Genomic DNA, 25,848 nt, shown 5'->3' on the forward strand with positions numbered 1-25,848 from the left:
TATTATTTAGAAGGAATCTGTTCTGTCACTGCATCATTGCAAGTGAGACTCACCTGAATTGGACAGCTGAGTGTAGAGTTTTCATTGCAGTCTGGACATCTTTATTTCTTAAACAATGACAACCAAAGCTACAAAGATGACAGACCTCCAAACTGCTCTTGCCTAAGCTTCAACCCTCAGTTCCGAGGGCAATTTAAGTCTGCCAATTACTCTTACAAGACTTTGGTTTTAGTGTTAAAAAGGTCAATGACTTTGAGGAATGTTATGTTAAATGTGGTGAGTGAAATCAGTGCTGTGCAAAGGGAATACACCAAAATATGCTCCTAGATAAGATCAAGGATGTTAAGATCCAGAATAAAACATCTTCTGTAATGCCCTTTGTGGCCCTCAATCTGTCAAGATGTGACACTGTTTAATCGTTAGTAACTGTTATTCAATAACAGTACCCCAACAGAAAAACAGGCAAGCATGTTTTGCACAATGAAGCACAGAACACTGCAATCTCCACTCAACTCAGTTCTTGGTGAAGACTTGGTTCAGTGGCCCACCCTCACAACATGGAGAGAAACGAGAGTTAATGTATCAGTGTTCTGAGGAAGGGTCACTGAACCAGAAATGTGAACTGATTTCTCTCCACAGATGCTGACAGTTCTGCTGAGCCTTTCCACTAACTTTTTCGGTTTTTGTGCTGTATATTCAACAAAGTTTCAGCTAGGGATCTGATTATCCAGTACGAACATCAACTAGCTATTATGCCAAAACAATTGGTGCCACTACATTATAATACCTACTTTGAAAGAATGACCAGAATTCAAAAATACTTCACTCGCAGAAAGACATTTTGAGGAGTCTCATAACCACAAAATTCACCATTTAGATATAAATATTTTTCTTTGGCCATAGGATCAAATGATCTCTATTCTGCCACACAGTATTAATGACTAGACCCCATAGTTCACCACAACAGTGACTGAAAGCACTACAACTAACTGGAGTAGTTTGCACATCAGCACCACTATACCTTGCCTCGTACTTTGACTCTGCATCAGGCTCTGATTTAGTTGGGATGACTTGTTAGGTGTACTGCCCCACATCTTGTCAGCTCACCTAAAACAAAAGCAAAGATAAGCAACAACAAAGGTAATTTTTAGATTCAGATTAGAGTACATTACAAGTTTGCAATCTGAAACTCAAATACTTATTTTGGGTTTGGATTTTCAATGTTCATTTGTGTTACAACATTTGGTAAAAAACAATAATATTAAGTAGGCATTATTTAATGATAATGAAATATAACATTTTGTATAAACAATTGAAATCTAGTTGGTATACCAAGTTTGAGCATTACAGCACAATCTTTCACCAGTGTGGGACGTTCTCCAGCCCTGAGAGATAAAGTAGCTTCAGTGAGGAATGTGAAAGTAGTCAGTAGTGGGTTCAAGCTAAGTGTGTGCATGTATGCGTGTGTGTGTATATATACACGTGTATGTGTGTGGATGTGTGTGTATACACACACCAGAACCACAAACAAAGAATATCAATAACCATCCACAGAAGCCCAAATTCACTTCCCTGCAAATATTTAATTCTTTTCCTAAGACTCTACCATTCATTAAACTACTGCTAATCTGGCCAAGTCCCATTTCCTGGTCCCTACATTATCTAGTCTCGCTTCCTTGTAGCGATGTAAATGTTCCATTTATGTAAATTAATGGTTAATAGTCATCTACTGACATTAGTGAAATTAAACCATGATTGGCATTTTTCTTTCTTGCATAACAGACCTCTTCACAGTTCTACCAGTTCACTTTACACTAAATGCATGCTTTCTTTCCACAAGACAAATGATTTATCAGAAATGTGCAATTAATGCATTGTGACATTTGTCATTATGATTGAGACAGTCACAGTGAATCACAGCATAGAAATTCTTTTAGAATGTGAGGTATATGCAACTAAACAGGGATTTTGATAAAGCAACTACAATGGGTGCTAAAAGGTCACAATAGGTCAATGTTTTTTCAGCTGCAATCTGCAGAGAAAGTCCAATTTATGCTCAGACACAAATGCCCAATTTGTCTCTGTCAGGTCAACTCCCCTTATATGGTGAACAAATTAGCTCTTCCAATATTATTGTGTTGCTGCAAATGCCTTTGATACAGAAACAAAGAAGGGTTAGAACAAAAATTTATTTGAAAGTGACTAAGTTCAGATGTTGACTGGTATCATGGCAGAAATGTTTCTAATCAGCAATTGGAAAACAGTTGACACACTGTTATACGCTGTGACTACTCTGAAGATTTAATGAAAGTTCCACGATAGTTTTTTTATATAAATAACTGAAGGAGAAAAGTAAATCAGTTTTGGGACACTTGATGTCGTGAATGTAACACTGCAAACAATTAAACACTAGCCAGAACAGCCATGTACTTTTCAGGTACTAATGTAGATTCGCAAGGTAGCACAACATTAAAACAGTGGAAACTATTTACAGAGGAACCTCGATTATCCGAGCGATATGTTTTGTTTGGATAATCGAATGCCAGATAACAGTTTAGCCAAGCATTGGGACTTTGCGATCTAGTTCAGATGATCCGAAATTCAGATAATCGAATGCCAGATAATAGAGGCTCCTCTGCAAGCAGCGGAATCTAATATTCTATAAATCAAAGTCGTCTAATATTTTAAACAATAAAATCTGAATCTGCTTGGTCTATTACTGTTCTCTAGCAATGGTGGCCTTCAGGGCAATGCATAAAATTTAAGGACACAAGCATGTGTGTGTGCAGACTACACCCAAAGGGTATTTCATCACGACCGTGTCAGTTATTTTAAGAGCAGGAAAGGGCAGTCACTGACCAGATAGCAGTAGTGTAGCCTGAGACAGCAGATTGTGGGTTTAAATCCCACCAGAGATTTGAGCAGATAATCCAGACAGACATTTCACTCCAGATAATTCTTCTATAACACAATGGTTGCATTGCTGTCCAACCTCCATGATATAGAAAAATCACTTTTTAGAAACAGCACTTAAAGTCTTCGCAATGTAATCGGGTTACAACCAACGCACGTTTTCAAAGTTAGTGTTTTAGAAACAGGGTCCCCAGTTTGCCAATTGTATTACAGCAAATATGCATTAATGAAATGCACATTCTAGCAGCATGACCTGTACAGTACTCAGGGAGTACTGCGCTATTGCAGATGGTGTCCTTCAGATGAGCGGATGCAAAAGACCTCAGCATTCCGGCCAATATTTATTTCAACAAATTATTCTACTCAACATTTTGTTGTTTTCATAATCCTGATAGGCTCAAACTGTATTTTGCATTTGCCATTTCAGAACACTACAGTGTTTCACTGGATGTAAACCACAAAGAATGTCTCATGATTGTAGAAGGTGCCATTTAAAACAAGTTTTCTTCTCTTTTTTAAAAAAGGTTGCACAGATCAATACTCAACAATAGATACAGGCCCTGTTATACTGTTACACACAACACTGTAATATTGTTGCACACCACCAAGCTGAAGTATTCTGGAAGTGATCAATCTCCAAGCTGTAGGGAACGGTTTCAACTTAGACAGAAAAGGGAAGAGAATCCATCCAATGATTCCCCTTTGCCAAGTGCACTCATGTGGGATGGATCAGCCCTCTGATTCCTTCTCTAATTTGCCCGGCAACAGATGATAAAGACTCAGAAAAAATAAGTGATTACTTGGCTAAATTCTCAGTCAGAACAGGGAAGAAAATAAATTTCAATTCCAAGAAGAAATTGAGGACAGGGTCAACAACTTACAGGAATAATCATCTTTCTACATTAAAAAGGTTACGACTGTATGTTTCATTTCCTAGCCACTTCTGAGTTCAGATACAGTCTGACATTTTCAAACACTAACCCTGTCAACATTAAAACTTCAAAGATGTTTTTGACACTACAAATGAGACAGCACCTTAGGCACATCACCTCCACACTCACTACCTGACTTGCTCCTTCACCAGTGGCAGCTCTATTTAATCCTAAATCACTTACCACCATCACAAGGGCCACTGCTGTTCAAGAAGGTGGCCCATCTTATCAGGATGACTAGCTGTTAAGTGAAACCTTGCCAAAACTGCACGTCTGAGAACTCTAAATACTGCAACAGAATTAGGAAACCAGCAGACTGCTGAGACTGAAATTTACATCAGCTGACAGGAAGAAATTGAAGAAAACCATATACTTTTAGTTAACTACTTTTGTTGGTGGTTGGAGGATCTCAGCCACTTTAATTCCCTAACAATGTATTAAAAGCAAGTATTGAATTGAACAGGTGGTGGGGATACAGGCAGCAATACAATTCAGAGTTTGAGCAATGATAAAAAGCACAAGCTATTTAGTCAGACACCTCCGTTCACAAACCATTAGATCCGTAGCACACCCAGACATCTGTTACTCTATTTATAGTTCTAAACTCAATCTGACTCTAGGCAGCCCCCAGTGTGCAAATGAAGGACATGGAATCACTGCTGCAGCAAATACAAAGTGCTTTGACAAACAGTGGGTGAACTACTTCAAAGTTTTAATGCTACACAGTTGCAAAGGACTTATTTGTCACTGTGCCTTGTAGGTCAAACCAATGCAGTTTATCTTCATAAATAGCACTTTTAACATTATAAAACATCCAGAAGTACTCCACAGAAGTGTCACTAAACAAAAACAGCTTTGAACCAAAGGAGACATATGTTTGGGTGAAAGAAATGTTTCAAGGTTCATTGTAAACGAGATGTGAAGAGAAAAGGGTTCAAGAGTTGCTAAGATAAGGCGTTAAGAAGAAAGGATAGTTCGGGGTTGGAGTGGAGAAAATTAGAAAAACGAGAAAAAGGCCAAAAGACAGAGCAGAACAATTCAATGAGATCACGGTTGATCTCACAGAGAGTTAGCTGACTCAAATGATTTGTCAACAGACATGTCAAAGCAGAATGGCTAATAACAAGCATCACTTGACGCACACAATGCACAGTTTCACCTCACTATTCTACAGTGAAGTGAGCTGGACTTTAATCTGCTATGCAAATATGGCTACACTCACAAAACAGCAGTAGTTTCCCATCCATAATTGTCCTTTAACTGGGTGGCTTGCCAGGAAATTTCAGAGGGCAGTTAAAAGTCAACCATATGCACATGGTCTGAAATTACATGTAGGCCAGACCAATTAAGGACAAAAGCTTTTGTTTCCTAAATAACACGAGTGACCCAGATAAGATTTTAGAAACAATCAAAGGCGGTTATCATATTCACCATTACTAATACGAGCCTGGTCTCCCAGATTAGTTGAGTAACACCTCCCCAATTCCAAATACAAAATAGATATCTAATGTGCTTTCACTTGGCAACTTCCCTAAATATTACAGGTCATTCTATTATAATATGCATTTCATTAATGTGAAATCGCTGTAATGCGATTGACGAATTGGGGGCACTGTTTCTAAAGCGTGAACTTTTAAAGCACGTCTTGGCTTTAATGCAGTTAAAAGGTGTTATTATGAGATTTTTTTTATAACACTGCATTGCACAAGAAGAGAACGACCACATTATAGCAGAACCAACTGTACAGCAAAGTGCTTCCCAAACACAAAGGCATCCAGTTACCAAAAGCAGCCTGGCTGTCCCCTCCAACAAGTCTCTCACTCCTTAAGTTGGCCAGAATGCGAGAGCATGATTCCCAGAGATCCACACAGGCGCTTCCACGGGTCACTCTAAACAAAGGACACTTATGGTGCACTGGTAGAGTCGCTTTGAGACAGGAGGCCCAGATTAAAGTGCCACCTGCTCTAGAGGTATGCCACAACCCATTTAACAAAACTAAACATTAAGAAGAATCACAGAAGCAGATAGCTCCACAGGGAAGGAAATTTACAGCTCTTGTCAGCAGTTGAAATTCCATGTTTGGCCAGAGCCAAGTTAAATAGAGAAAGTGCAGATACACCTGCACTTGCCAGTGTGACTACTGTATAAAAAGACCAGCATATATCACAGCAGAGGTCAATTTCATGAACAGATGGATTTGTTCAACCTCATCAATGGTTGCTGTTCTACAAGTGAAAGCTCCCAGTGGTTACAAAGACAGCACCTGAGAGTATGAAGCACAGATCAACAAGGCAATAATTGCCCAAACAAACTAAAAAAATGTTACCGATTTGGAGATGCCAGTGCTGGACTGGAGTGTACAAAGTTAAAAACCATACAACACCAGGTTATGGTTCAACAGATTTAATTGAAAGCACTAGCTTTCGGAGCACGGCACCTTCATCGGGTGGTTGTGGAGTATAAGATCATGAGACACAATTTATAGCAAATGTTCCTATCACTGCACAATTTGACCATCCAGCTTAAAAGTTGACATATCCAGACTATTACAAGAAATTTAGCATTCTTCCATTTTCCTTCTGCCTCATATCACTCTTACCTAATCCACAGGGACAATCGGCTACTTTGTGCAAGGTCATCATATTTCCAAATGTTAATTTACCTCACTCTTACCAGATTGTGGGTTCAAGCCCACTCCAAGTCTGTGGCACATGAACTAATCAACACTCCATGTAGTTTAATAACTGGAGTGATGCCTTTAGGAATTACTTGCTCCTGGTTGGGCCAACCCTGACAGCAAAATTATTGGGGGCTTGATCAAGTGGGGCCTAAAAGAGATCTTCAACTGCCAAACAGATGAATAAAAACTATGCATCAGACTAGATGCAAATAGGGAATAAGACTGTGGTGGCAAGGTGGTTTAACACATCAAAATTTGATCACTAACATTGAATGTTGTTGTTTAATCCCTCATTAAACAAAGTCACCTGCAGTATTCTACCAGGTGGTACAGCTGCAACCCGAGTTACTAACCTTCAGATGAGATGTTAAGCCTCGGTCCTAGTTCTGGTGGTGCAAGAAGATATTAAAAATGTTCTGTTAATATTGTTAAAATATGGCTTGTCAGATCTCCCAGTGCACAAAGGACCACAGCAATTAAAACTCAGACATTCCAAAGATTAGACCCCGGCATGAATTTCTGAATTATTCCAGAACCTTCACCTCCAAACCACACAGATACTGCATTCACAACACTTGGTATGTAGCTGATTGTATAATTTACTGTTATGCTGAAAATGTGTTGCTGGAAAAGCACAGCAGGTCAGGCAGCATCCAAGGAACAGGAGAATCGACGTTTCGGGCATAAGCCCTTCTTCAGGAATGGATAATTTACCGTTATGACTAGCTACTTCTCACACAAAAAAAATCACAAATGTTTTAAGTAGGATTAAAAGACAATGGACACACACCAGGCCTGTCAGCATCTGTAAAGAGAATTCATTTTAATGTTTTGAGTATGAGTAGTTATCGACCCCTTGCACTTTAAACCAGTCATCAGATTTCAGCAACCCTACTGCATAATCTCAATAATTTCACCTTTGCCTTACATTTCCTTTCAGACAAAGCTCTGCTAATCATTCTCCTAAAATGTTCCAAAATCTCTTGTATTCAGGATAAGCCAACAATTACCAAAATCTAATAATATCATTGGAGTGCTAGTCTTCTCTAATCTTAACTGGATACCGTCACCTTATGTACTTTTCCAAATCTTCCTGAAAGGAATGAAATATTTGATAGATAGCAGCCAGTTTGAGGGGGAGCAGTGATGGGGGCAGGAGATAAATTCAACCTATTCTGAAGAAATACTTGGCTCAAGTTTGGAACAGGGCTCCTGTTTGAGAGTTTATATTGATTTAATTAAACAGAAATCAGAGGTTGTTTGCTGACGATAACTTACATATTGTGCCCCAAAAAAGCCAGGTCAAATACGACGTGCTGATCTTGTAAACCAGGGGGAAATAAGTCATGACTCAACCAAATAATTTCCAAAGCTCTCTGTAAGTGGGACTTCCTTAAGCCTAAGCCTATTGTGGACAAACTGATGCATTGATTATTCAATAACTTCAGAGTTATTGTACCAAGATAGAGACCTGTATCTGAAATGGTTAATGAGATTTATCTTTTCACAAACCCATTTATTGCACTTTAGTACACATTTCAAAGATAACTATTCTTTTTTAAGCTCCTTCACAAGTTTTGTTTCTTTCAAAACACAAAGCCAGCTCAAGTAAAAGCAAAATGTGAAATGGAAACAGAAAACAATTAAATGCAGCAGGTCCGGCACTGATGGTGGAGAAATAAACAGCGTTAATGTTATGTCGAATATGACCCATGCAGTCAAATTAGACTTGAAATGTGAATGCCGTTTCTCTCCCTTCAGATGCTGTCAGACCTGCTGATTCTCTCCAGCACTTTGCTTCTCTTTTAAAAGAGCTTGACAACTGACATCTAGCACTTTGGTTTTCATCGCTCATTCACATTCATAAGGTTAAGCCTCTGTAAGGAAGATTTATCAACTATCACAAGCCCATTTACATTGGTGGTTGGATTTAGTGCCACTTGTACTTCCCTCTGTCGGAAACAGAATTATGTGGTATAATTAATTCTGAAAAAACAAATAACTACAGATGTTGGAAATCAGAAACAAAAACAGAAATTGTTGGAAAAACTCAGCAGGTCTGACCGCATCTGTGAAGAGAAAGCAGGGTTAATGTTTCAGGTCCAATAATCCTAAAATTTCTAATTTTGTTTGTGCATGTTGAATAATTGTCAAGTCAGAGAGCTAGCAAGACAATTTTAATGCATTTGTCCAAGAGCAGTTTTTAAAGACAAAGAGTCTCCTTTTAGCAGGGTACACTTTTAAGATGCTGCTACAGTATCATATTTCACATCAGCTCTATTCAAACATAACAGTATAAGTAGCAATGCAGAGAAAGCTCACAATTGATTCCTGAGGTGAAGTGGATATCTTATAAGTAAATGTTGCATAGCTTAGACTTGAGGAATACTGAAGAGTTTAGAAGAACAAGAGGTCATCTCATTGAAACATACAAGATCCGGAGTGGGATTTACAGTGGATGCTGAAAGTTGCTGCTTGAAGGAGAGACCAAAACTGCGGAACTCAGTTTAAAAATGAGTCGTCTCTAATTTAACATGGAGATAAAGAACCATTTTCTCTCGGATTGTCAGAAGTCTGTGGAAAACTCCAAGTGGAGCAAGCTTGGACATGACCTCCTTGTTCGTCAAGAATCCAACTGGCATTGGGGGCAAATCAGGAAAGAGCAGTGGAGGCGATCAGATTTGCCATACCATGTATTCTATCAAATGGTAGAGTAGGCTTCAAGGTAGAATAGTCTACTCCTGCTTCAAATTTGAATGCTCAAGAACTTGTATTCAAGAATGTTGCACTTAAATTCTACAATGCAGGCTAATTTGAATATTTATAGTCAAAAGCCAGAAAACAAACCTTCAACAGTTTTCAGTCAAATTGCCAGAAATACACTGGGACATGTGTATAAATTTGCATCCATTAGAACTGAAAGCACTAAGGTTGTCAGAATTGAGATTGTTATTTTGAACTTGATTTACACCTGAGGAGAGTATAGTATCATGAGTTGTATAACATTGTTACCGATAACAGTGAGACTGCATCAGGAACAATTAGAGAGGGCATGCCACACCACAAAGTTTAGATGTATGCTCCAACTGATTTGAAACATAAAACATATAACGTACTGCACAGGAATTAGCGTTTTGGCCCACCATGTCTGTGCTGACCAAGATACCGTTCTAAACTAATCCCATGTGCCTGCAAATGGTCCTATCCTTCCACTTCTGCCAGTTCAAATGACTCAAACCTTGCTAACATATCTGCTTCTATAATGTCTCCTGACAGCTCATTCCAGATATTATATCAACTTCCTGATATGAAGCGGTGCCTCTGATTCATGCAGACTATTCTTTCTAAACATCTGAGACTGTGAAGTACCAATAAACCAGCCATTACGAGGCATCAACAAAAGTATTAGGAGGGGTAGATAGGACTCTGAGACCTTGCACTGTGCAGTACCTGGTGCTAATCCTTAGAAAGTCTGCTGATCATGTTTTATATGAACAAAACGATCTTCCAGTACAAGAGCAAGTTCAAACCATAAGCTTACTACACACCAATTTTTACTATGCATGCAGACATTCAGCTGGGTGAAGCTGAGCACTATTTGAATTGAAGGCAATCCAATAGGACCTGAAGGTGCAATGGAAGTTTGCAACTTTCTTTGCATTGGTTATATAATGTAGCCTTTTAAGAACAGTATCAGGGAACTGGAATTAACAAAGAGTTGAGCATAGAGCAAATAGGGTTTGGCCCTTGTTGACCCTGTCCCAAAAGTATGAGGACAGTGTCAAGGGAACCTTACTTTAAGTTCAAAGAGTTAAGGGAACTTTAGTTCCAGTTTATTTTCTGTTCTAAAGGTAAAGAGAGGCTTACTCTGTATTCAGCCCTTGCTGCCCCTGTGAAAAGTGTTGATTAAGGGTAGCATCAGGGAAGGTTACTTTCCACTCACTTGTCTAAAAGAGAAGACATTGCTTTACTCTGTACGTAACCTCAGAGTGTCCTTATCCCAAGGATGTTTGGCAAGAATGGTGTCATAACAGCATTCCTTTCCATTTAATGTTCTTGGGATAAGGTAGGAGGCTGGGTCTGCATTGAATGCTCTTTGGAAGGTTGGTGCATACCTAATGGGCCAAAAGGCCTCTTTCTGCACTGGAGGGATTCAATGATCACATCTGACTATTTGCTTCTTGAGTAGGCAGGGATGAATTGAAGAGACGCAGAAGGAAGAAAAAGAGAAATAAGCACACAGTGCATTCCTGACATGAGGAATGAGAATCAGCAATAAGCCTACTGAATGGTGGCACAGGTATGAGATGAGGACTACTTCCATTCCTATTTCTAATGGTGTTATGGTCTTATCACTATCCACGTGTGAACAAGATGAACAAAAAGACCTACTCAATTACGATGGTTATGACAAAATTGTCTTTTAATACTCATTGCCCAGTCTTAAAAGAAGAAATACCATCTGGATGAATCACAAATGTACTGCATGCAAGTCAAGTTCCGCAGATTTTTAAGAAGAATTCGCTGCACAACGCTGATCATACCATTCAACCGAATCTGTAAAGCCGTTCAGAGAAATACATATGTTGAAGGAAGAACAACTTTCACTGAAAACCACTGCACTCTGCAGAACAAAATCTCAACCAATGAATTAATTCATACTTCTTTGAGTCAGAGAAATGCAAAAACAGGAGTCTATTTTGCCCCTTGACTTTCTTCAGCCATTCAATAATTGACTTTTATGGCAGCTTCACTTATCTGACTTGGCTACACAACGTTGATCTATTATTAAGCTTTATTCGCATTAAGCTTTCTAAGTTTTGTGGAAATTATGTTCCTGATCCCCGCGACTGGAGTGAAAAAAATGCTCAATTAAGTGATGTTGACATTGCACACACTTATTTTGGACTCTCCTTCAGAGGAAATTCTTTTAATAGTTTCTATTCCATCAAATCCCTTAACCATTTTCAACAACTTAATTTAAATCACTTGAGGTATATCCAAGGAAATACAGGCCCACCTTATGTAACCTGCCTCAATAAGTTCACCAATGCACTATAAATCCACTAAGGCTCAAACATATTTCCAGAGATACCCAGAACTGAGCACAATCCTCCAGATGCTGAACAGATCGACCAAAGCTCCATTCAACTGAATCACTTTCACACTTTTGCAATCAGCCACTTCGACAGAAAGGGCCACTTTTCCAATAGCGTTCTTTATTCTTATGGTTATAGGAATAAGATATTAGCTTGACATAGAAAAAAAGCTACAGGAGCTCCAATTCAACACTTTTGATTACTGTTATCATAAACCTACTCCAAGATCCTCTTTCAGCTGCATCCAATGGCCCATAAGGAATAAGCTAAAGGCTTATGTTTTAAAAATCAATAATGCTATTGATTCCTCATATCTTTAACTACCTAGACCGATTGCTGACATGCAAGCTTTACTTCCCTAAACCAATCAAATGTTAAACCCTTGTGAATAAAAATAAAGCAGATCATGTACAAATAATAACCTCAATATCACAAGATGATGTTTGTTCAATTCATAAGCTTACATAATGTTTGGGGTCAACAACAATTAAAGCATTCTACCTAAAATTGGCTGCTCTACTTTTAAGGCCATAGGGAGCACTGAGGGAAATTTATATCAAGGATAAGATCTGTAATGGAATAAGCAAACAGAAACACAGCAAATAGAAGGAATAAATAGATGAAGAAGCACTTTATTTTTTAAAATAAAGGCTTCTGGGAAACAGCAGAGAAAGTGGAACCAAGTAGATAGGGAAAAGCCTCTGAGAGACATATAAATTGCAGCTGACAAACTTTCACTGCTCAGAAATTCCTCTCCAAACACAGCCTAAATTCTACTAAATTAAGAATCACATAACACCAGGTTACAGTTCAACAGGTTTATCAAAAGATGATAAGACATAGAAGAAACAGACCAATCAGCCTAAGTCCACTCGACCCTTCAATAAACTTATGGATTATTTGATAATCCGCAATTCCACTTTCCTGCCTGTTCACATATCCTTCTATTTTCTTACCAAACACAAATTCATTTCTGGTTTGAATATGTTTAGCTTCCCAGCCCTGACAACCTTATGGTAAAGAATTCCACAGACTCACTATCCTGAGAAGAAATTCTTCCTAATTGGATTCAAATGAGCGATCTCTTACCCCTAGTTTATGCCCTCTGGCCCTTAACTTTATCACAAAGGTGAATCAACTTCTCAGCATCTACACTGTCAAGGCCTCTAAGAATTCTTTATGTTTCAATTAGGTTTCCTCTCATTCTTTTAAACACCAATGAACACAAGAGTAACTTATTCAACCTCTCATAAGAAAATCCCTCCACACAGAATTAATAGTGAACGTTCTCTGAACTACCTCAAATATCAGTCCATTTTTCCTTAGATAAAGGGATCAAAATCTTCAGGCTTGATTTTAGGTATAATTTTAGCAAGACCTCTCTATTTTTACACACTGTTCCATGAGAATTAAAGGCCAACAGCACTTTGCCTTCACTATTACCTGCTGAGCTCAGCCTCTCCATTTATATGAATTCATTTTAAATGAATCAGCCACCAGAAGAATAATTCCATATGAATAACAGTAGAGATACGCAAGCAAATGCAAAAACCATGAACTCATCGCAAAGCAGGTTCCAGAACAGAATCAAACATTAATCACAATTCCGTATTAGATCCACATGATTCCTTCATGTGGGTGAAAAAAAAGGATGGGGGGGGGGCATGGACAGGGCAAAAATCTGGCAAATCAGATCTTGACCATCATTAAATTGGCTGACGGAATCAAGGGTGACCCATGTAGAAAGGAATCTGAACTACTAACTCAAGAGTAGGTGACAACATCAGGTTCCCACCCATTCAGTCCTGATAAAGGGTTTTTCCCCAAAACATTGATTTTCCTGCTCCTCAGATGCTGCCAGACCTGCTGTGCTTTTCCAGCACAACTCTAATCTAGACTCCCATCCATTAAAGACATGAATAGACCATTTGTTGCAACAATGCATGCAAGGTCAATTCTTAGGAGCTCGTAGTTACTAAACGCAACATTTTTGCCCTGTCCACGCCCCCCCCCCCATCCTTTTTTTTCACCCACATGAAGGAATCATGCGGATCTAATACGGAATTGTGATTAATGTTTGATTCTGTTCTGGAACCTGCTTTGCGATGAGTTCATGGTTTTTGCATTTGCTTGCCTATCTCTACTGTTATTCATATGGAATTATTCTTCTGGTGGCTGATTCATTTAAAATGAATTCATATAAATGGAGAGGCTGCTAGTCAAGAAAATAAAAGTAATTAAGGGCCTGACCCCAGTTAACTGAGCAAGCTACTTTCAGTTAAGGCAGCATCTACAAAGACAATGATGGATTTGGCAAATAAACAGAGACAGCAAATTCTTCTTCTTAAAAACAAAAGCCAAGATTCCCACTCTTAGGTGATTCCTCACTTGGCTGAACAAATGCAGCTCCAACAACACAAAAAGCTCAACACCATCCAGGGCAAAGCAACCTGCTTTGAATGGATGGAACCTTATCCACCACCTTCAATATTTACTCTCCTCTGCACAAATGTACAAAGGCAGTGTAACACTGACTACAAGATGCAATGCAGTAACTCGTTGAAGCTCTTTTGACACCCCTTTCCACACTGCAACTCTACCACCCTAGAAGGATAAAGACAGCAGATCCATAGGAACACTACCACCTGCAACTTCCATCCAAGACCACACACTATAGAGACTTAGAAGTGTCACTGGGTCAAAATCCTGTAATTCTATTCCAACAGCAGTGTGCATACCTACTCCACATGCATTGCAGTAGTTCAACAATGCAAAAGCAGGTGGAGATAGATCCCAAAGAGATAGAAAAACAGTTGGACAGACAAAGGAATGGTTAAAGGTCAGTTTGGGGAATGAATAGCTGCTGATAGGGACAATTAGCGGCCGAAAATGTGTGCGATAGCAGCCCACATAATAACAAGGCTTGACATATAGGACTGAGGGAAAAACTTTGGGAAAGGTGTTCAAGCCCTAAAATTGGTGAACTTAATATGAAGTCTAGAAGACTGCAGGGTCCCCAAGCAGAAAACGATTGCTCATTAACCCATTTCCTATGGCCAATCCACTTAATCTGCACATTTTTGGACAGGGGGAGGAAACTAGACCACCTGGAGCGAACCCACGCAGAGGTAAAACACGCAACCTCCGCAACAGACAGAAATCTGAGGGTGAAATCAAACAGGCTCCTGGTGCTGTAAAGCAGCAATGCTCACCACTGTGCCACCCCATATTATAAAAGAGATAAATTACTCGTTTCTGCAGCAAAAGTATCAAAACTTTAAAATCAAAATGGCAAGATGGGGGCCTGATTGAACAAATCCACTTTCAAAACGTTGGGATTTATACAGGTTTAAGAAAAAGGCTCTGCAAAGAGGGACTGAAAGCTGTAGTCTAGCTGTTCAGTGTAGGCAGATTAGGAATATTGAAACCTCTGCAAACACCACTCAGCACTGTCCCAGGGAATTTCCTGCAAACAACACCAGGCCCTTGCACATACTGATATCACAGGTTACATTACAAGGACAGGATACACAAACTTGGCTTGAATTCCTTTCTTTATAGAAGAAAGGAGGTGAGCGGATTTAAAATGCAAGGAAGATTTGACATAGTAGTTGACCAGAAATCATTTCCTATGACAGGCAAAATCAAGAGCAAAGGGGGAGAAATGCTTATATTAGAACAAAGTACTTAAGAGTTCATCAGGAAACCCTTTTCTAGACAGTTACACTGGAAATCCAAAATTGTCTGTATAACGTTCTGATTATTAGATTGCATTCAGGAAGGGTATTAATGAACAACAGGTAAATAGAATCAAAGTTCAGATCAGTCAGGATCTAACAGGCCCAATATCCTGAATTGATTATTTAATTTCTACATGGTCCCTGACATCTGGTTTCAGGCAGTCATACCAACCAAATTGCTGCCCATTTGGGAATGAAGCAAACACAACCAAAACAATTTTGAATTCACTAATCAAAACCTTTCATATCATCAGTTACTGTCACATTCCCTGATAGTCCCACAGCACAGAGAAGGTCCTTTGGCCCAAACTGGTCCATGCCAACCAAAATATCCATCCACTCTAACCCTATTTCCCTGAACTTAGCCTTCTATTCCTTTCTTATCAATGTATTTGTCCAAATGTCTTTTAAATGTTGTTAATGCACCCACCTCAACCACTCCCACTGGCACCTCATTCCACGTGTGTACCATCCTTTGTGCAAAAAAGTTGGCCCTCGTTCTCTTTAATTCTTTCCCCTCTAACCTTAAAGTCTCTTCCTCAATTCCCTAACTCCGGGGAAAAGATTGAATGCATTCACCCTATCCATGCCTCCCATGATCTTACACACTTCTCTAAGATCCTGCCCAGTCTCCAATGCTCTAAAGAAAAAGGGTCCTAGGTTGTTCAACCTCTCCCTATAACTCAGGCCCTTGAGTCTTAGCAAAATCCTTCTAAATTTCTTCTGTTCTCTTTCCAGTTTAATAACATCCTTCCTATCGCAATGTTACCAAACCTGAACACAACACTCCACGTGAGGACTCAACATTGTTCTGTACAATTACAACATAACTTCTATACTTAATGCCCTGAAGGCCAGTATGCAAAAAGTCTTCTTCACTGCCGTCTACCTGGGAATCGACTTTCAGAGAACCAAGCACCTGAACTCCAAGGTCCCACCTTTCTACTACACTCCTTAAGGCCCTACCATTCAACATGAAACTCCTACTTTGATTTAACTTGCCAAAATGCAACACCTCATACTTACCTATATTAAACTCCATTTGCCATTTCTCAGCCTATTTCCCCGCTGATCAAGGTCTTGCTGCAATTTGAGAATCTTCCTCACTGTCCACGATACCACCTGTTTTAGGGTCATCTGCAAACTTACTAATCACGCTTTGTACATTCTCATCCAAATCATTGCTATGGATATCAAACAGCAATGGGCCCAGCACCGACCTGAGGCACTCCTCTATTCAAAAGAATGACAGGCTCAAAATCAGAGGTCAAATGTTAATGAAGTATGTCACCAAGGATATTAACTCTTAGTAAACTTCCCCTCATGTTCCATTTCCATTAATTTGGATCATAAGTTGCAACAATATTCTGACTGACATCATGTGTCACTCACAAAAAACTGGACTAAACAAAAACTTGGCATTAATCCTCAGTACTTCCAGGAACCAGTGACAGCAGAACTAAAACACTTTATGGCAGGCTTCTAGGAATTTATTTCTAAAGTCTCCTTCTGAAGCCTCCTGCTTCAGTGGCAAAAAACTAAACCTGCAACTTCAGCAACAGACGGGACAGACATTACACTCCGTGAACAGCAAAGAAGGTTACCTCAGAGTAAATGGAATCTTGATCAGATGGGGTGAGGAGTGTCACATGAAGTTTAATTCAGATAAATGTGAGGTTCGGCATTTCAGAAAGACAAACCAGGATATATACACTTAATGATAAGGTCATCGGGAGTGTCGCTGAACAAAGTGAAAGTTCATAGTTCCTTGAAAGTGGAATCACAGATAAATGGAATGATGAAGAAGGCAGTTGATATGCTTTGCCTTATTGTTCCGAGAATTGAGTACAGGAGTTAGGAAGCCATTGGTTCAGCCACTTTTGGAACGGTGTGCGCAATTCTGGTCTTCCTCCTATAGGGAGGATGTTGTGAAATTTGAGAGGGTTTAGAAAACGTTTACAAAGATGTTGAAGGGTTTGAGCTATAGATAGAGGCTGAATACGCTGGGGCTGTTTTCGCTGGAGTGTCAGAGGCTGAGGGTGACCTTATAAAGATTTATAAAATCATGAGGAGCAAAGGTTTAGGGTGAGAGGGAAAAAATTTAAAAGGGACCTGAGGGGCAACTATATTCACGCAGAAGGTGGTGCGTATATGTATGGGATGAGCTGCCAGAGCAAGTGTTGGAGGCTGGTACAATTACAACATTTAAAAGTCATCGGGATGAGTACATGACCAGGAAGGGTTGAGAGAGATATGGGTCAAGTGCTGGTAAATGGGACTAGATTGATTTAGGATACCTGGTTGGACTAAAGGGTCTGTTTCCATGCTGTCTATGTGTATGGCTCTAATTGAACATATGATCAGCAGACAATCTTTGTACAAAATGATACTGTGAAAAGCAACAATTAATAAGGCTGCACAGTGGATTATAGGTAGTTGCTTGAGGGCCCTTCCGAACTGCGTGCGAATGGAAAGACAAGTCGTCTTCCCTATGATTATCCTTTACCATGGAATTTTAGTTGGAATGCGCGAGCACTTAACCACCTTCCTGGCCATGTTCTCTGGCTCATGGCTGCATTCTGGTCAGATATCTTAACTACCTTGTACATCTTAGACCTTAATATATTTTGAAATGTTTGCCACCAAATCACTTACCACTTGATCTCTGTTTATGGCTGTCTAGTATCTTCCTTAAGGGAACTGGCCCTCCGCTCATTCAATTCTTTTCCATTTCTTAGCACTCTGATTTGTTTCGCATGCTGTTTTTCTATATTAATGACATTCTCCACTCTGTGAGGAGTGACAGGTGGAGTTTCAATGAGAGGTGCTGCATTTTCGAAAAACAAAGCAGCGTAGAACTTACACACTTAATGGTAAGGTCGTGGGGAGCGCTGCTGAACAAAAAACCTTGGAATGCAAAGTTCCACAGTTCTTTTAAAGTAGAGTCGCAGGTACTTAGGATGGTGAAGGTGACAGTTGGTATGCTTTCCTTTATTGATCAGAGCATCGAGTATAGGAGTTGGGAGGTCATGGTGCAGAGGTATGCAAGACATTGATTAGGCCACTTTTGGAATACGGCATGCAATTCTGGTCTCCTTCCTATCAGAAGGATGTTGTGAAACTTGAAAGGGTTCAAAAAAGATTTACAAGGTTGTTGCCAGGGTTGGAGGATCTGAGCTATCGGGAGAGGCTGAATAGGCTGCAGCTGTTTTCCCTGAAGCATCGGAGGCAGAATGGGTGACTTTCTAGGGATTTCTAAAATCATGAAGGGCATGGATAGGATAATTAGACAAGGTCTTTTCCCTGGGGTTGGGGCATCCAGAAATACAAGGCATAAGTTTTCAAGAAGTAACAGAGGATTGATAAGAGCAAAGCCGTGGACTTGATCTATATGGACATCAGTAAGGCTTTTCACAAGGTTCCTCATAGTAGACCTAGCAAGGTAAGATCATGTTGAATGTAGGAAGAACTAGTCATTTGGATAAAGAACTGGCTCGACAACAAACACCAAAATTGGAGGTGCACGGGTGCACAATTCTTTATCTGAAATGCTTGGGACCAGCTGGTTTTCAGAATTCAGAATTTTTCTAATTTCAGAACAAGTGATAGTTGATGGTGAAATTTGAAAAAAATCTTACCAGAGGAGCAAACTTAGTAAAACAGGCTTGAGACTCAATGGAGACTTGCCATTGCCATATCTGACATACGTTTCCTTCTTTCTCTTTACCAAAACCTCAATTTCTCACATTGTCTCACATTAAGGTAATTATGAAGGCATGAGAGAGGAACTGACAAAAATAGACTGGAAGCAGAGGCTAACCGGGAAGACAGTAGAGCAAAAATGGCAGGAGTTTGTGGGTATAATTGAGGACACTGTACAGAGGTTCATCCCCAAGAAAAGAAAGATTATCCGGGGAGGCATTAGACAACCATGGCTGACAAAGGAAGTCAGGAAATGTATTAAAGAAAAAGAGAGATCCTATAAAGTGGCTAAGAACAGTGGGAAATCAGAAGATTGGGAAGGATACAAAAACAAACAGAGGACAACAAAGAGTGTAATAAGAAATGAGAGGATCAAATATGAAGGTAGGCTAGCCAGTAATATTAGAAATGATAGTAAAAGTTTCTTTCAGTACATAAGAAACAAACGACAGGCAAAAGTAGACATTGGGTCACTTCAAACTGATGCAGGAAGCCTAGTGATGGGGGATAAGGAAATAGCAGGAGAACTTAACAAATACTTTGCGTCAGTTTTCACAGTAGAAGACATGAGTAATATCCCAACAATTAAAGGGAGTCACGGGGCTGAGTTGAGTATGGTTGCCGTTACGAAAGAGATAGTGCTAGAAAAGTTAAAAAGTCCTAAAATTGATAAATCTCCTGGCCCCGATGGGATACACCCTAGAGTGCTATTTCCTCAGCCACCTCTCAGAAGAGGCATTGGTTGAGATCTTTCAAGAGTCACTGGAGTCAGGAAAGGTCCCGGATGATTGGAAGATGGCTGTTGTAACCCCCTTGTTCAAGAAAGGATCAAGACAAAAGATGGAAAATTATAGGCCAATCAGCTTAACCTCGGTTGTTGGTAAAATTCTAGAATCCATCATTAAGGATGAGGTTTCTAAATTCTTGGAAGAGCAGAGTCTGATTAGAACAAGTCAACATGGATTTAGTAAGGGGAGGTCATGCCTGACAAACCTGCTGGAATTCTTTGAAGAGGTGACAAGTAGGTTAGACCAGGGAAACCCAGTGGATGTGGTCTATCTAGACTTTCAAAAGGCCTTTGATAAGGTGCCACACGGGAGGCTGCTGAGCAAGGTGAGGGCCCATGGTGTTCGAGGTGAGCTGCTGGGATGGATTGAGGATTGGCTGTCTAACAGAAGGCAGAGAGTTGGGATAAAAGGTTATTTTTCAGAATGGCAGCCGGTGACGAGCGGTGTCCTGCAGGGTACAGTGTTGGGGCCACAGCTATTCGCATTATATATTAATGATTTGGATGAGGGGATTGGGGGCATTCTAGCGAAGTTTGCAGATGATACGAAGTTAGGTGGACAGGCAGGTAGTACTGAGGAAGTGGGGAGGCTACAGAAGGATCTAGACAGGTTGGGAGAGTGGTCCAGGAAATGGCTGATGGAATTTAACGTGAGCAAATGCGAGGTCTTGCACTTTGGCAAAAAGAATAAAAGCATAGACTACTTTCTAAATGGTGAGAAGATTAGTAAAGCCAAAGTACAAAGGGATCTGGGAGTGCTAGTCGAGGATTCTCTAAAGGTAAACATGGAGGTTAAGTCCGTGATTAAGAAAGCGAATGCAATGTTGTCTCTTGTCTCAAGAGGGTTGGAATATAAAAGCAGAGATGTGCTACTGAGACTTTATAAAGCTCTGGTTAGGCCCCATTTGGAGTACTGTGTCCAGTTTTGGTCCCCACACCTCAGGAAGGACATACTGGCACTGGAACATGTCCACCGGAGATTCACACAGATGATCCCTGGAATGGCAGGTCTAACATATGAGGAACGGCTGAGGATCCTGGGATTATATTCATTGGAGTTTAGGAGATAAGGGGAGACTTAATAGAGACGTACAAGATAATACATGGCTTGGAAAGGGTGGACGCTAGGAAATTGTTTCCATTAGGCGAGGAGACTAGGACCCGTGGACACAGCCTTGGAATTAGAGGGGATCAATTCAGAACAGAAATGCGGAGACATTTCTTCAGCCAGAGGGTGGTGGGCCTGTGGAATTCATTGCCACAGAGTGCAGTGGAGGCCGGGACGCTAAATGTCTTCAAGGCCGAGATTGATAGATTCTTGTTGTCTCGAGGAATTAAGGGCTACGGGGAGAACGCTGGTAAGTGGAGTTGAAACGCCCATCAGCCATGATTGATTGGCGGAGTGGACTCGATGGGCCGAATGGCCTTACTTCCACTCCTATGTCTTATGGTCTTATTTCCGACACCCACCAGCCTTGCCTTTCACCCTAACAGAAACATACTGTCTCTGGAATCTTTATCTAATTTTTGACGGCTTCCCATTTTCCATGTGTCTCTTTACCTGCGCACATCCGTTCCCTGTCAACTTTTGAAAATTATAGAGTCATAGAGATGTACAGCATGGAAACAGACCCTTCGGCCCAATCCGTCCATGCCGACCAGATAGCACAACCCAATCTAATTCCACCTGCCAGTACTTCAAAATTAGCCGTCCTCCAATTTAGAACTTCAACTGTTTGATCTGATCCATCCTTTGCCATCACTATTTTAAAACTAATAGAATTATGGTCGCTGGCCCCATAGTGCTCCCCTACTAACACCGTAGTCACTTACCCTATCTTATTACCCAAACGTAGGTCACGTTTTGCACCTTCTCTAATAGGTACTTCCACATACTGAATCAGAAAATGTTCTTGTACACACAAATTCCTCTCCATCTAAATCCTTCACACTATAGCAGTCCCAGTCTATGTTTATAACGTTAAAATGCCCTACAATAACCATCCATTATTCATACAGATAACTGATCTCCTTACAAAATTGTTTCTCCATTTCCCATTGACTACTGGGAGGGTCAATAGGACAATCCCAATAAGGTGTTGATGTCTTTCTTATTTCTCAATTCCACCTAACTAACTTCCCTAAATGTATTTCCAGGAATAGCCCCCTCAAGCACAGCCATATTGTTATCCCTTGTCAAAAAGGCTTCCCCACCGAGCCCCCTCCGTATCCACCCTTCCTCTAGCATTTGTATCCTGGAGCATGAAGCTGCCAGCCCTATCCATTCGTGAGTCATGTCTGTAACTGCTATGATATCCCAGTCCCATGCTCCTAATTATGCTCTGAGTTCAGCTGCCTTCACCTGCATTAAATGAATGCAGTTTAATGTATCAGTCCTACATGCCACTTAATTTTATTTCTCCACAACTTCCGAGATTCCAACATGCCCTGCAATAACATATTTTTGACTGACTCAAGTTTCAATCTTTTCCAGGAAAAAAAAGGCTGAAGCTTTATTATCATGAACCATCGCCATTGACTCCAGACCTCCTGCCACATGCTCATCACAGACTGCTTACACTCACCATTTTCTAACTGAAGCTCTCATCACATCTTTGCGACATTCAGACTTCATTATTTCACTGCCTTCTTGGTTGGCTTCCAAACTCTCCCTAAGCTTTAGCAATATTCTTATTACCCTGATATTATTCTCAATTTGAACAATACATTTATTACAGATCACCTTACTTATTGGTTCCAAGTTTCAAATTGAATCTCTCTATGCATCTGTATGTAACCTACTTTCACGTACAGAAATATCTCCCTGAATGCACTCATGCACTGACTGATGTCACTTTCATCACCTAAGCCCAAAGGATTGAAATTCCCTCACTAATTCCTTTTGATCAAACAAGTTATCTCTACCTTTAAGACATTTAAAATCTACCTTATTTTAGTCAGAATAATTCTTGCCATTTCTACCTATTTTCCTTCCCCCTATGGGATTTTATCTACATTGTTAAACATCACAACACCAGGTTATAGTCCAACAGGTTTATCTGGGAGCACTAGCTTTCAGCATGCTGCTCCTTCTTCAGGTGGTCATGTTTACCTTAGCAGCATTTCATATCTGTCCTCCACCAGGAGGTAAAAAGTGGGGACATTTATTGTTGCGTGCACAGTGTTTAACCATAGTTGCAACTCCTTAAACACTGAAGCAGTGGGTGTCCGTGAGCACCAAGACCTGGACAAATTTAGGCTTACGCTAAAAAGTGGTATGATATGGAGTTGAAATTAATCTTACACAATATGGGGGCACACAGGAAAGTAGAGATCATGATCTTATCAAATGGCAAAGCAGGCTCAAGAGATCAAATACCTGCTCCTAATTCAGGCAAATGTTCACACAAGTGCCAAACAATAATCAGATTTAAACAAAAAAGCAAAGTTCTTTTTCCCTTTGACATTCAAAGGCATTACCAAAATAATCCCTCAACATCAATGCACTGAATGTTAGTATTGACCGGAAGTTGAGTTGGTCCAGCCATATAAATACTTTGGTTTTATGAACAGATCAGACATTTGCTGATGATTGCACAATGACCAGCATTATTCACGTCGACTCAGATATTGAACCAGTCCATGACCAAATGAAGCAAGACCCTGGACAATATCCAGGTTTGGATTGACAAATGGCAATTAATATTTACATCACACAAGTGCCAGGAAATGACCAACTCTGGCAAGAGAGAATTTAACTAGCACTTTCTGACAATCAATTGCATTACCATCACTGAATCTCCCATCAACATCATAGGTGCTACCAGTTACCCAAAACAGAGCTGGCTCAGCCATACAAATACTGTGGCTATATGAACAGATCAGAGCCTGGAAATTACGAGAAAGTTCAGCTCTGGTCTCCCCAATGACTGTAAATATGCATAAGGCACAAATCAGGAGTATAATGGAATTCGCTCTGTTTGCCTGAATGACTGCAGCTCCAGCGACACTGAATCAGCTTGATATCATCCAAGACAAGGCATTATTGATCTGCACTCTATCAACTTGAAACATTCACCCCACTACCCGCATACTGTAGCGGTAACGTGCACGTCTACAAACTGCTTCAATACTACTTCCTACACAAACAACCTCGATCAGCTAGAGCAGCAAGGGCAGCAGGTACACGGGAACCTCACCGTCTGCAAGTTGCCCTCTAAGTCACTCACCATTCTGACTTGGAACGATATCACCACTTCTTCAGTGAGTGATTCAAAGTCCTGGAACTACCTCCTTAACTGCACTGTAGCATAACTACACTCCAAGGAGTGCATAGGTGCAAAACTCCACCTTCTCAAGTGCAAATAGGTTTGGGTAACAAACACTTGCTTTGCCAGTAATCCTGTTACCCATGAAAAAATGAGAAAAGTTGAAAAAAAATTGTCCACACAATTGTAGTAGATAAGGACAAAAGAACAGATCGACAGGAAGGAATAGTCTTATTTTTCATCATGGCAAGAATCTCCATTGAAGGATGAAAACCAAATGGTAAGGAATAAACAGAGGCCTAAAGTTTAAATTCAACCACAAAAATTTAAAATGTTCAACTAGCCAAAAAGATTGCAAAATTGTGTGCACAACTTGCATTTGCCAGGACTCTAAGTTTCTGCAGCCTTTATACTAGCTTTAAAAATACTGCATCTGGAAGTTGGCTGTGATGTCAAAACTGACCATGTCTTCAGGGAGTTTCAACTAATTGCACTCATTTGCAGGTTTTCAGGAAGACATTAAAAAATTAACTACTGCTTCTCTGCACAAAAACACTATATTAAAAGTTAAAACAATTTACTTACGTAACCCAATACAACTCAAAACTCTTTTCTGCCACAAGCAATGACAGTGAATTTGCTGCAACGTTATTTTAGTCAAGCATCTACTGTCATTTTTAACATAGAACATAGAAAAATACAGCGCAGTACAGGCCCTTTGGCCCTCGATGGTGCGCCGATCCAAGCTCACCTAACCTACACTAGCCCACTATCCTCCATATGCCTATCCAATGCCCGTTTAAATGCCCATAAAGAGGGAGAGTCCACCACTGCTACTGGCAGGGCATTCCATGAACTCACGAGTCGCTGAGTAAAGAATCTACCCTTAACATCTGTCCTATACCTACCACCCCTTAATTTAAAGCTATGCCCCCTCGTAATAGCTGACTCCATACATGGAAAAAGGTTCTCATGGTCAACCCTATCTAAACCCCAAATCTTGTACATCTCTATCAAGATACCCCTAAACCTTCTTTTCTCCAATGAAAACAGCCCCAACTGCCTCAGCCTTTCCTCATATGATCTTCCTAACATACCAGGCAACATGCTGGTAATCCACATCCTTGCTATAGTATAGTGACCAAAACTGCAGATGCGGCCGCACCAGAGTCTTATACAACTGCCCTCTCCCCTCCCCCTCTCACTCCCTCTTCCCCTGGCCCCAGCCTCCCCCTCCATTCTCTCCCAGCCCCGTCCCCCCGGCTCTCCCGATCCTGGTCCCAGGCCTCCCTTTCTCCCTCCCCGTCCTGACCCCGTCCTCCCACCCGCCCCACCCCGGGCTCTCTCTCTCTCCCCCGGCCTCTCTGTCTCTCTCTCCCCCTCCCCCGGTCTCTCTCTCCCCCTCCCCCGGCCTCTCTCTCTCTCTCTCTCTCTCTCCCCCCCGGCCGCTCGCTCTCGCTCGCTCTCTCTCTCTCTCTCTCTCTCTCTCCCCCGGCCGCTCTCTCTCTCTCTCTCTCTCTCCCCGCCGCGCTCTCTCTCTCTCTCTCTCTCTCCCCGCCGCGCTCTCTCTCTCTCTCTCCCGGCCGCGCTCTCTCTCTCTCTCTCCCGGCCGCGCTCTCTCTCTCTCTCCCGGCCGCCCGCTCTCTCTCTCTCTCCCGGCCGCCCGCTCTCTCTCTCTCGCTCTCTCTCTCCCCCCCGGCCGCGCGCTCTCTCTCTCCCGGCCGCTC

General features: G+C 40.8%; 1 protein-coding gene across 5 annotated transcripts in view; it reads right to left on the reverse strand.

Moving 5' to 3' along the window:
• Positions 1-25,848, reverse strand: part of cep350 (centrosomal protein 350) — a 158,676-nt gene that overhangs the window by 132,253 nt on the left and 575 nt on the right. For all 5 annotated transcript variants that reach the window (XM_060830073.1, XM_060830074.1, XM_060830075.1 and 2 more), the window contains exon 2: positions 1,022-1,107. In XM_060830073.1, the coding sequence (XP_060686056.1) occupies positions 1,022-1,094 (73 nt within the window). In that variant the 5' untranslated portion in view covers positions 1,095-1,107. The remainder of the gene's footprint in view (positions 1-1,021; positions 1,108-25,848) is intronic.

Source organism: Hemiscyllium ocellatum, chromosome 9, assembly GCF_020745735.1.
Source record: "Hemiscyllium ocellatum isolate sHemOce1 chromosome 9, sHemOce1.pat.X.cur, whole genome shotgun sequence".
Lineage (NCBI taxonomy): Eukaryota > Metazoa > Chordata > Chondrichthyes > Orectolobiformes > Hemiscylliidae > Hemiscyllium > Hemiscyllium ocellatum.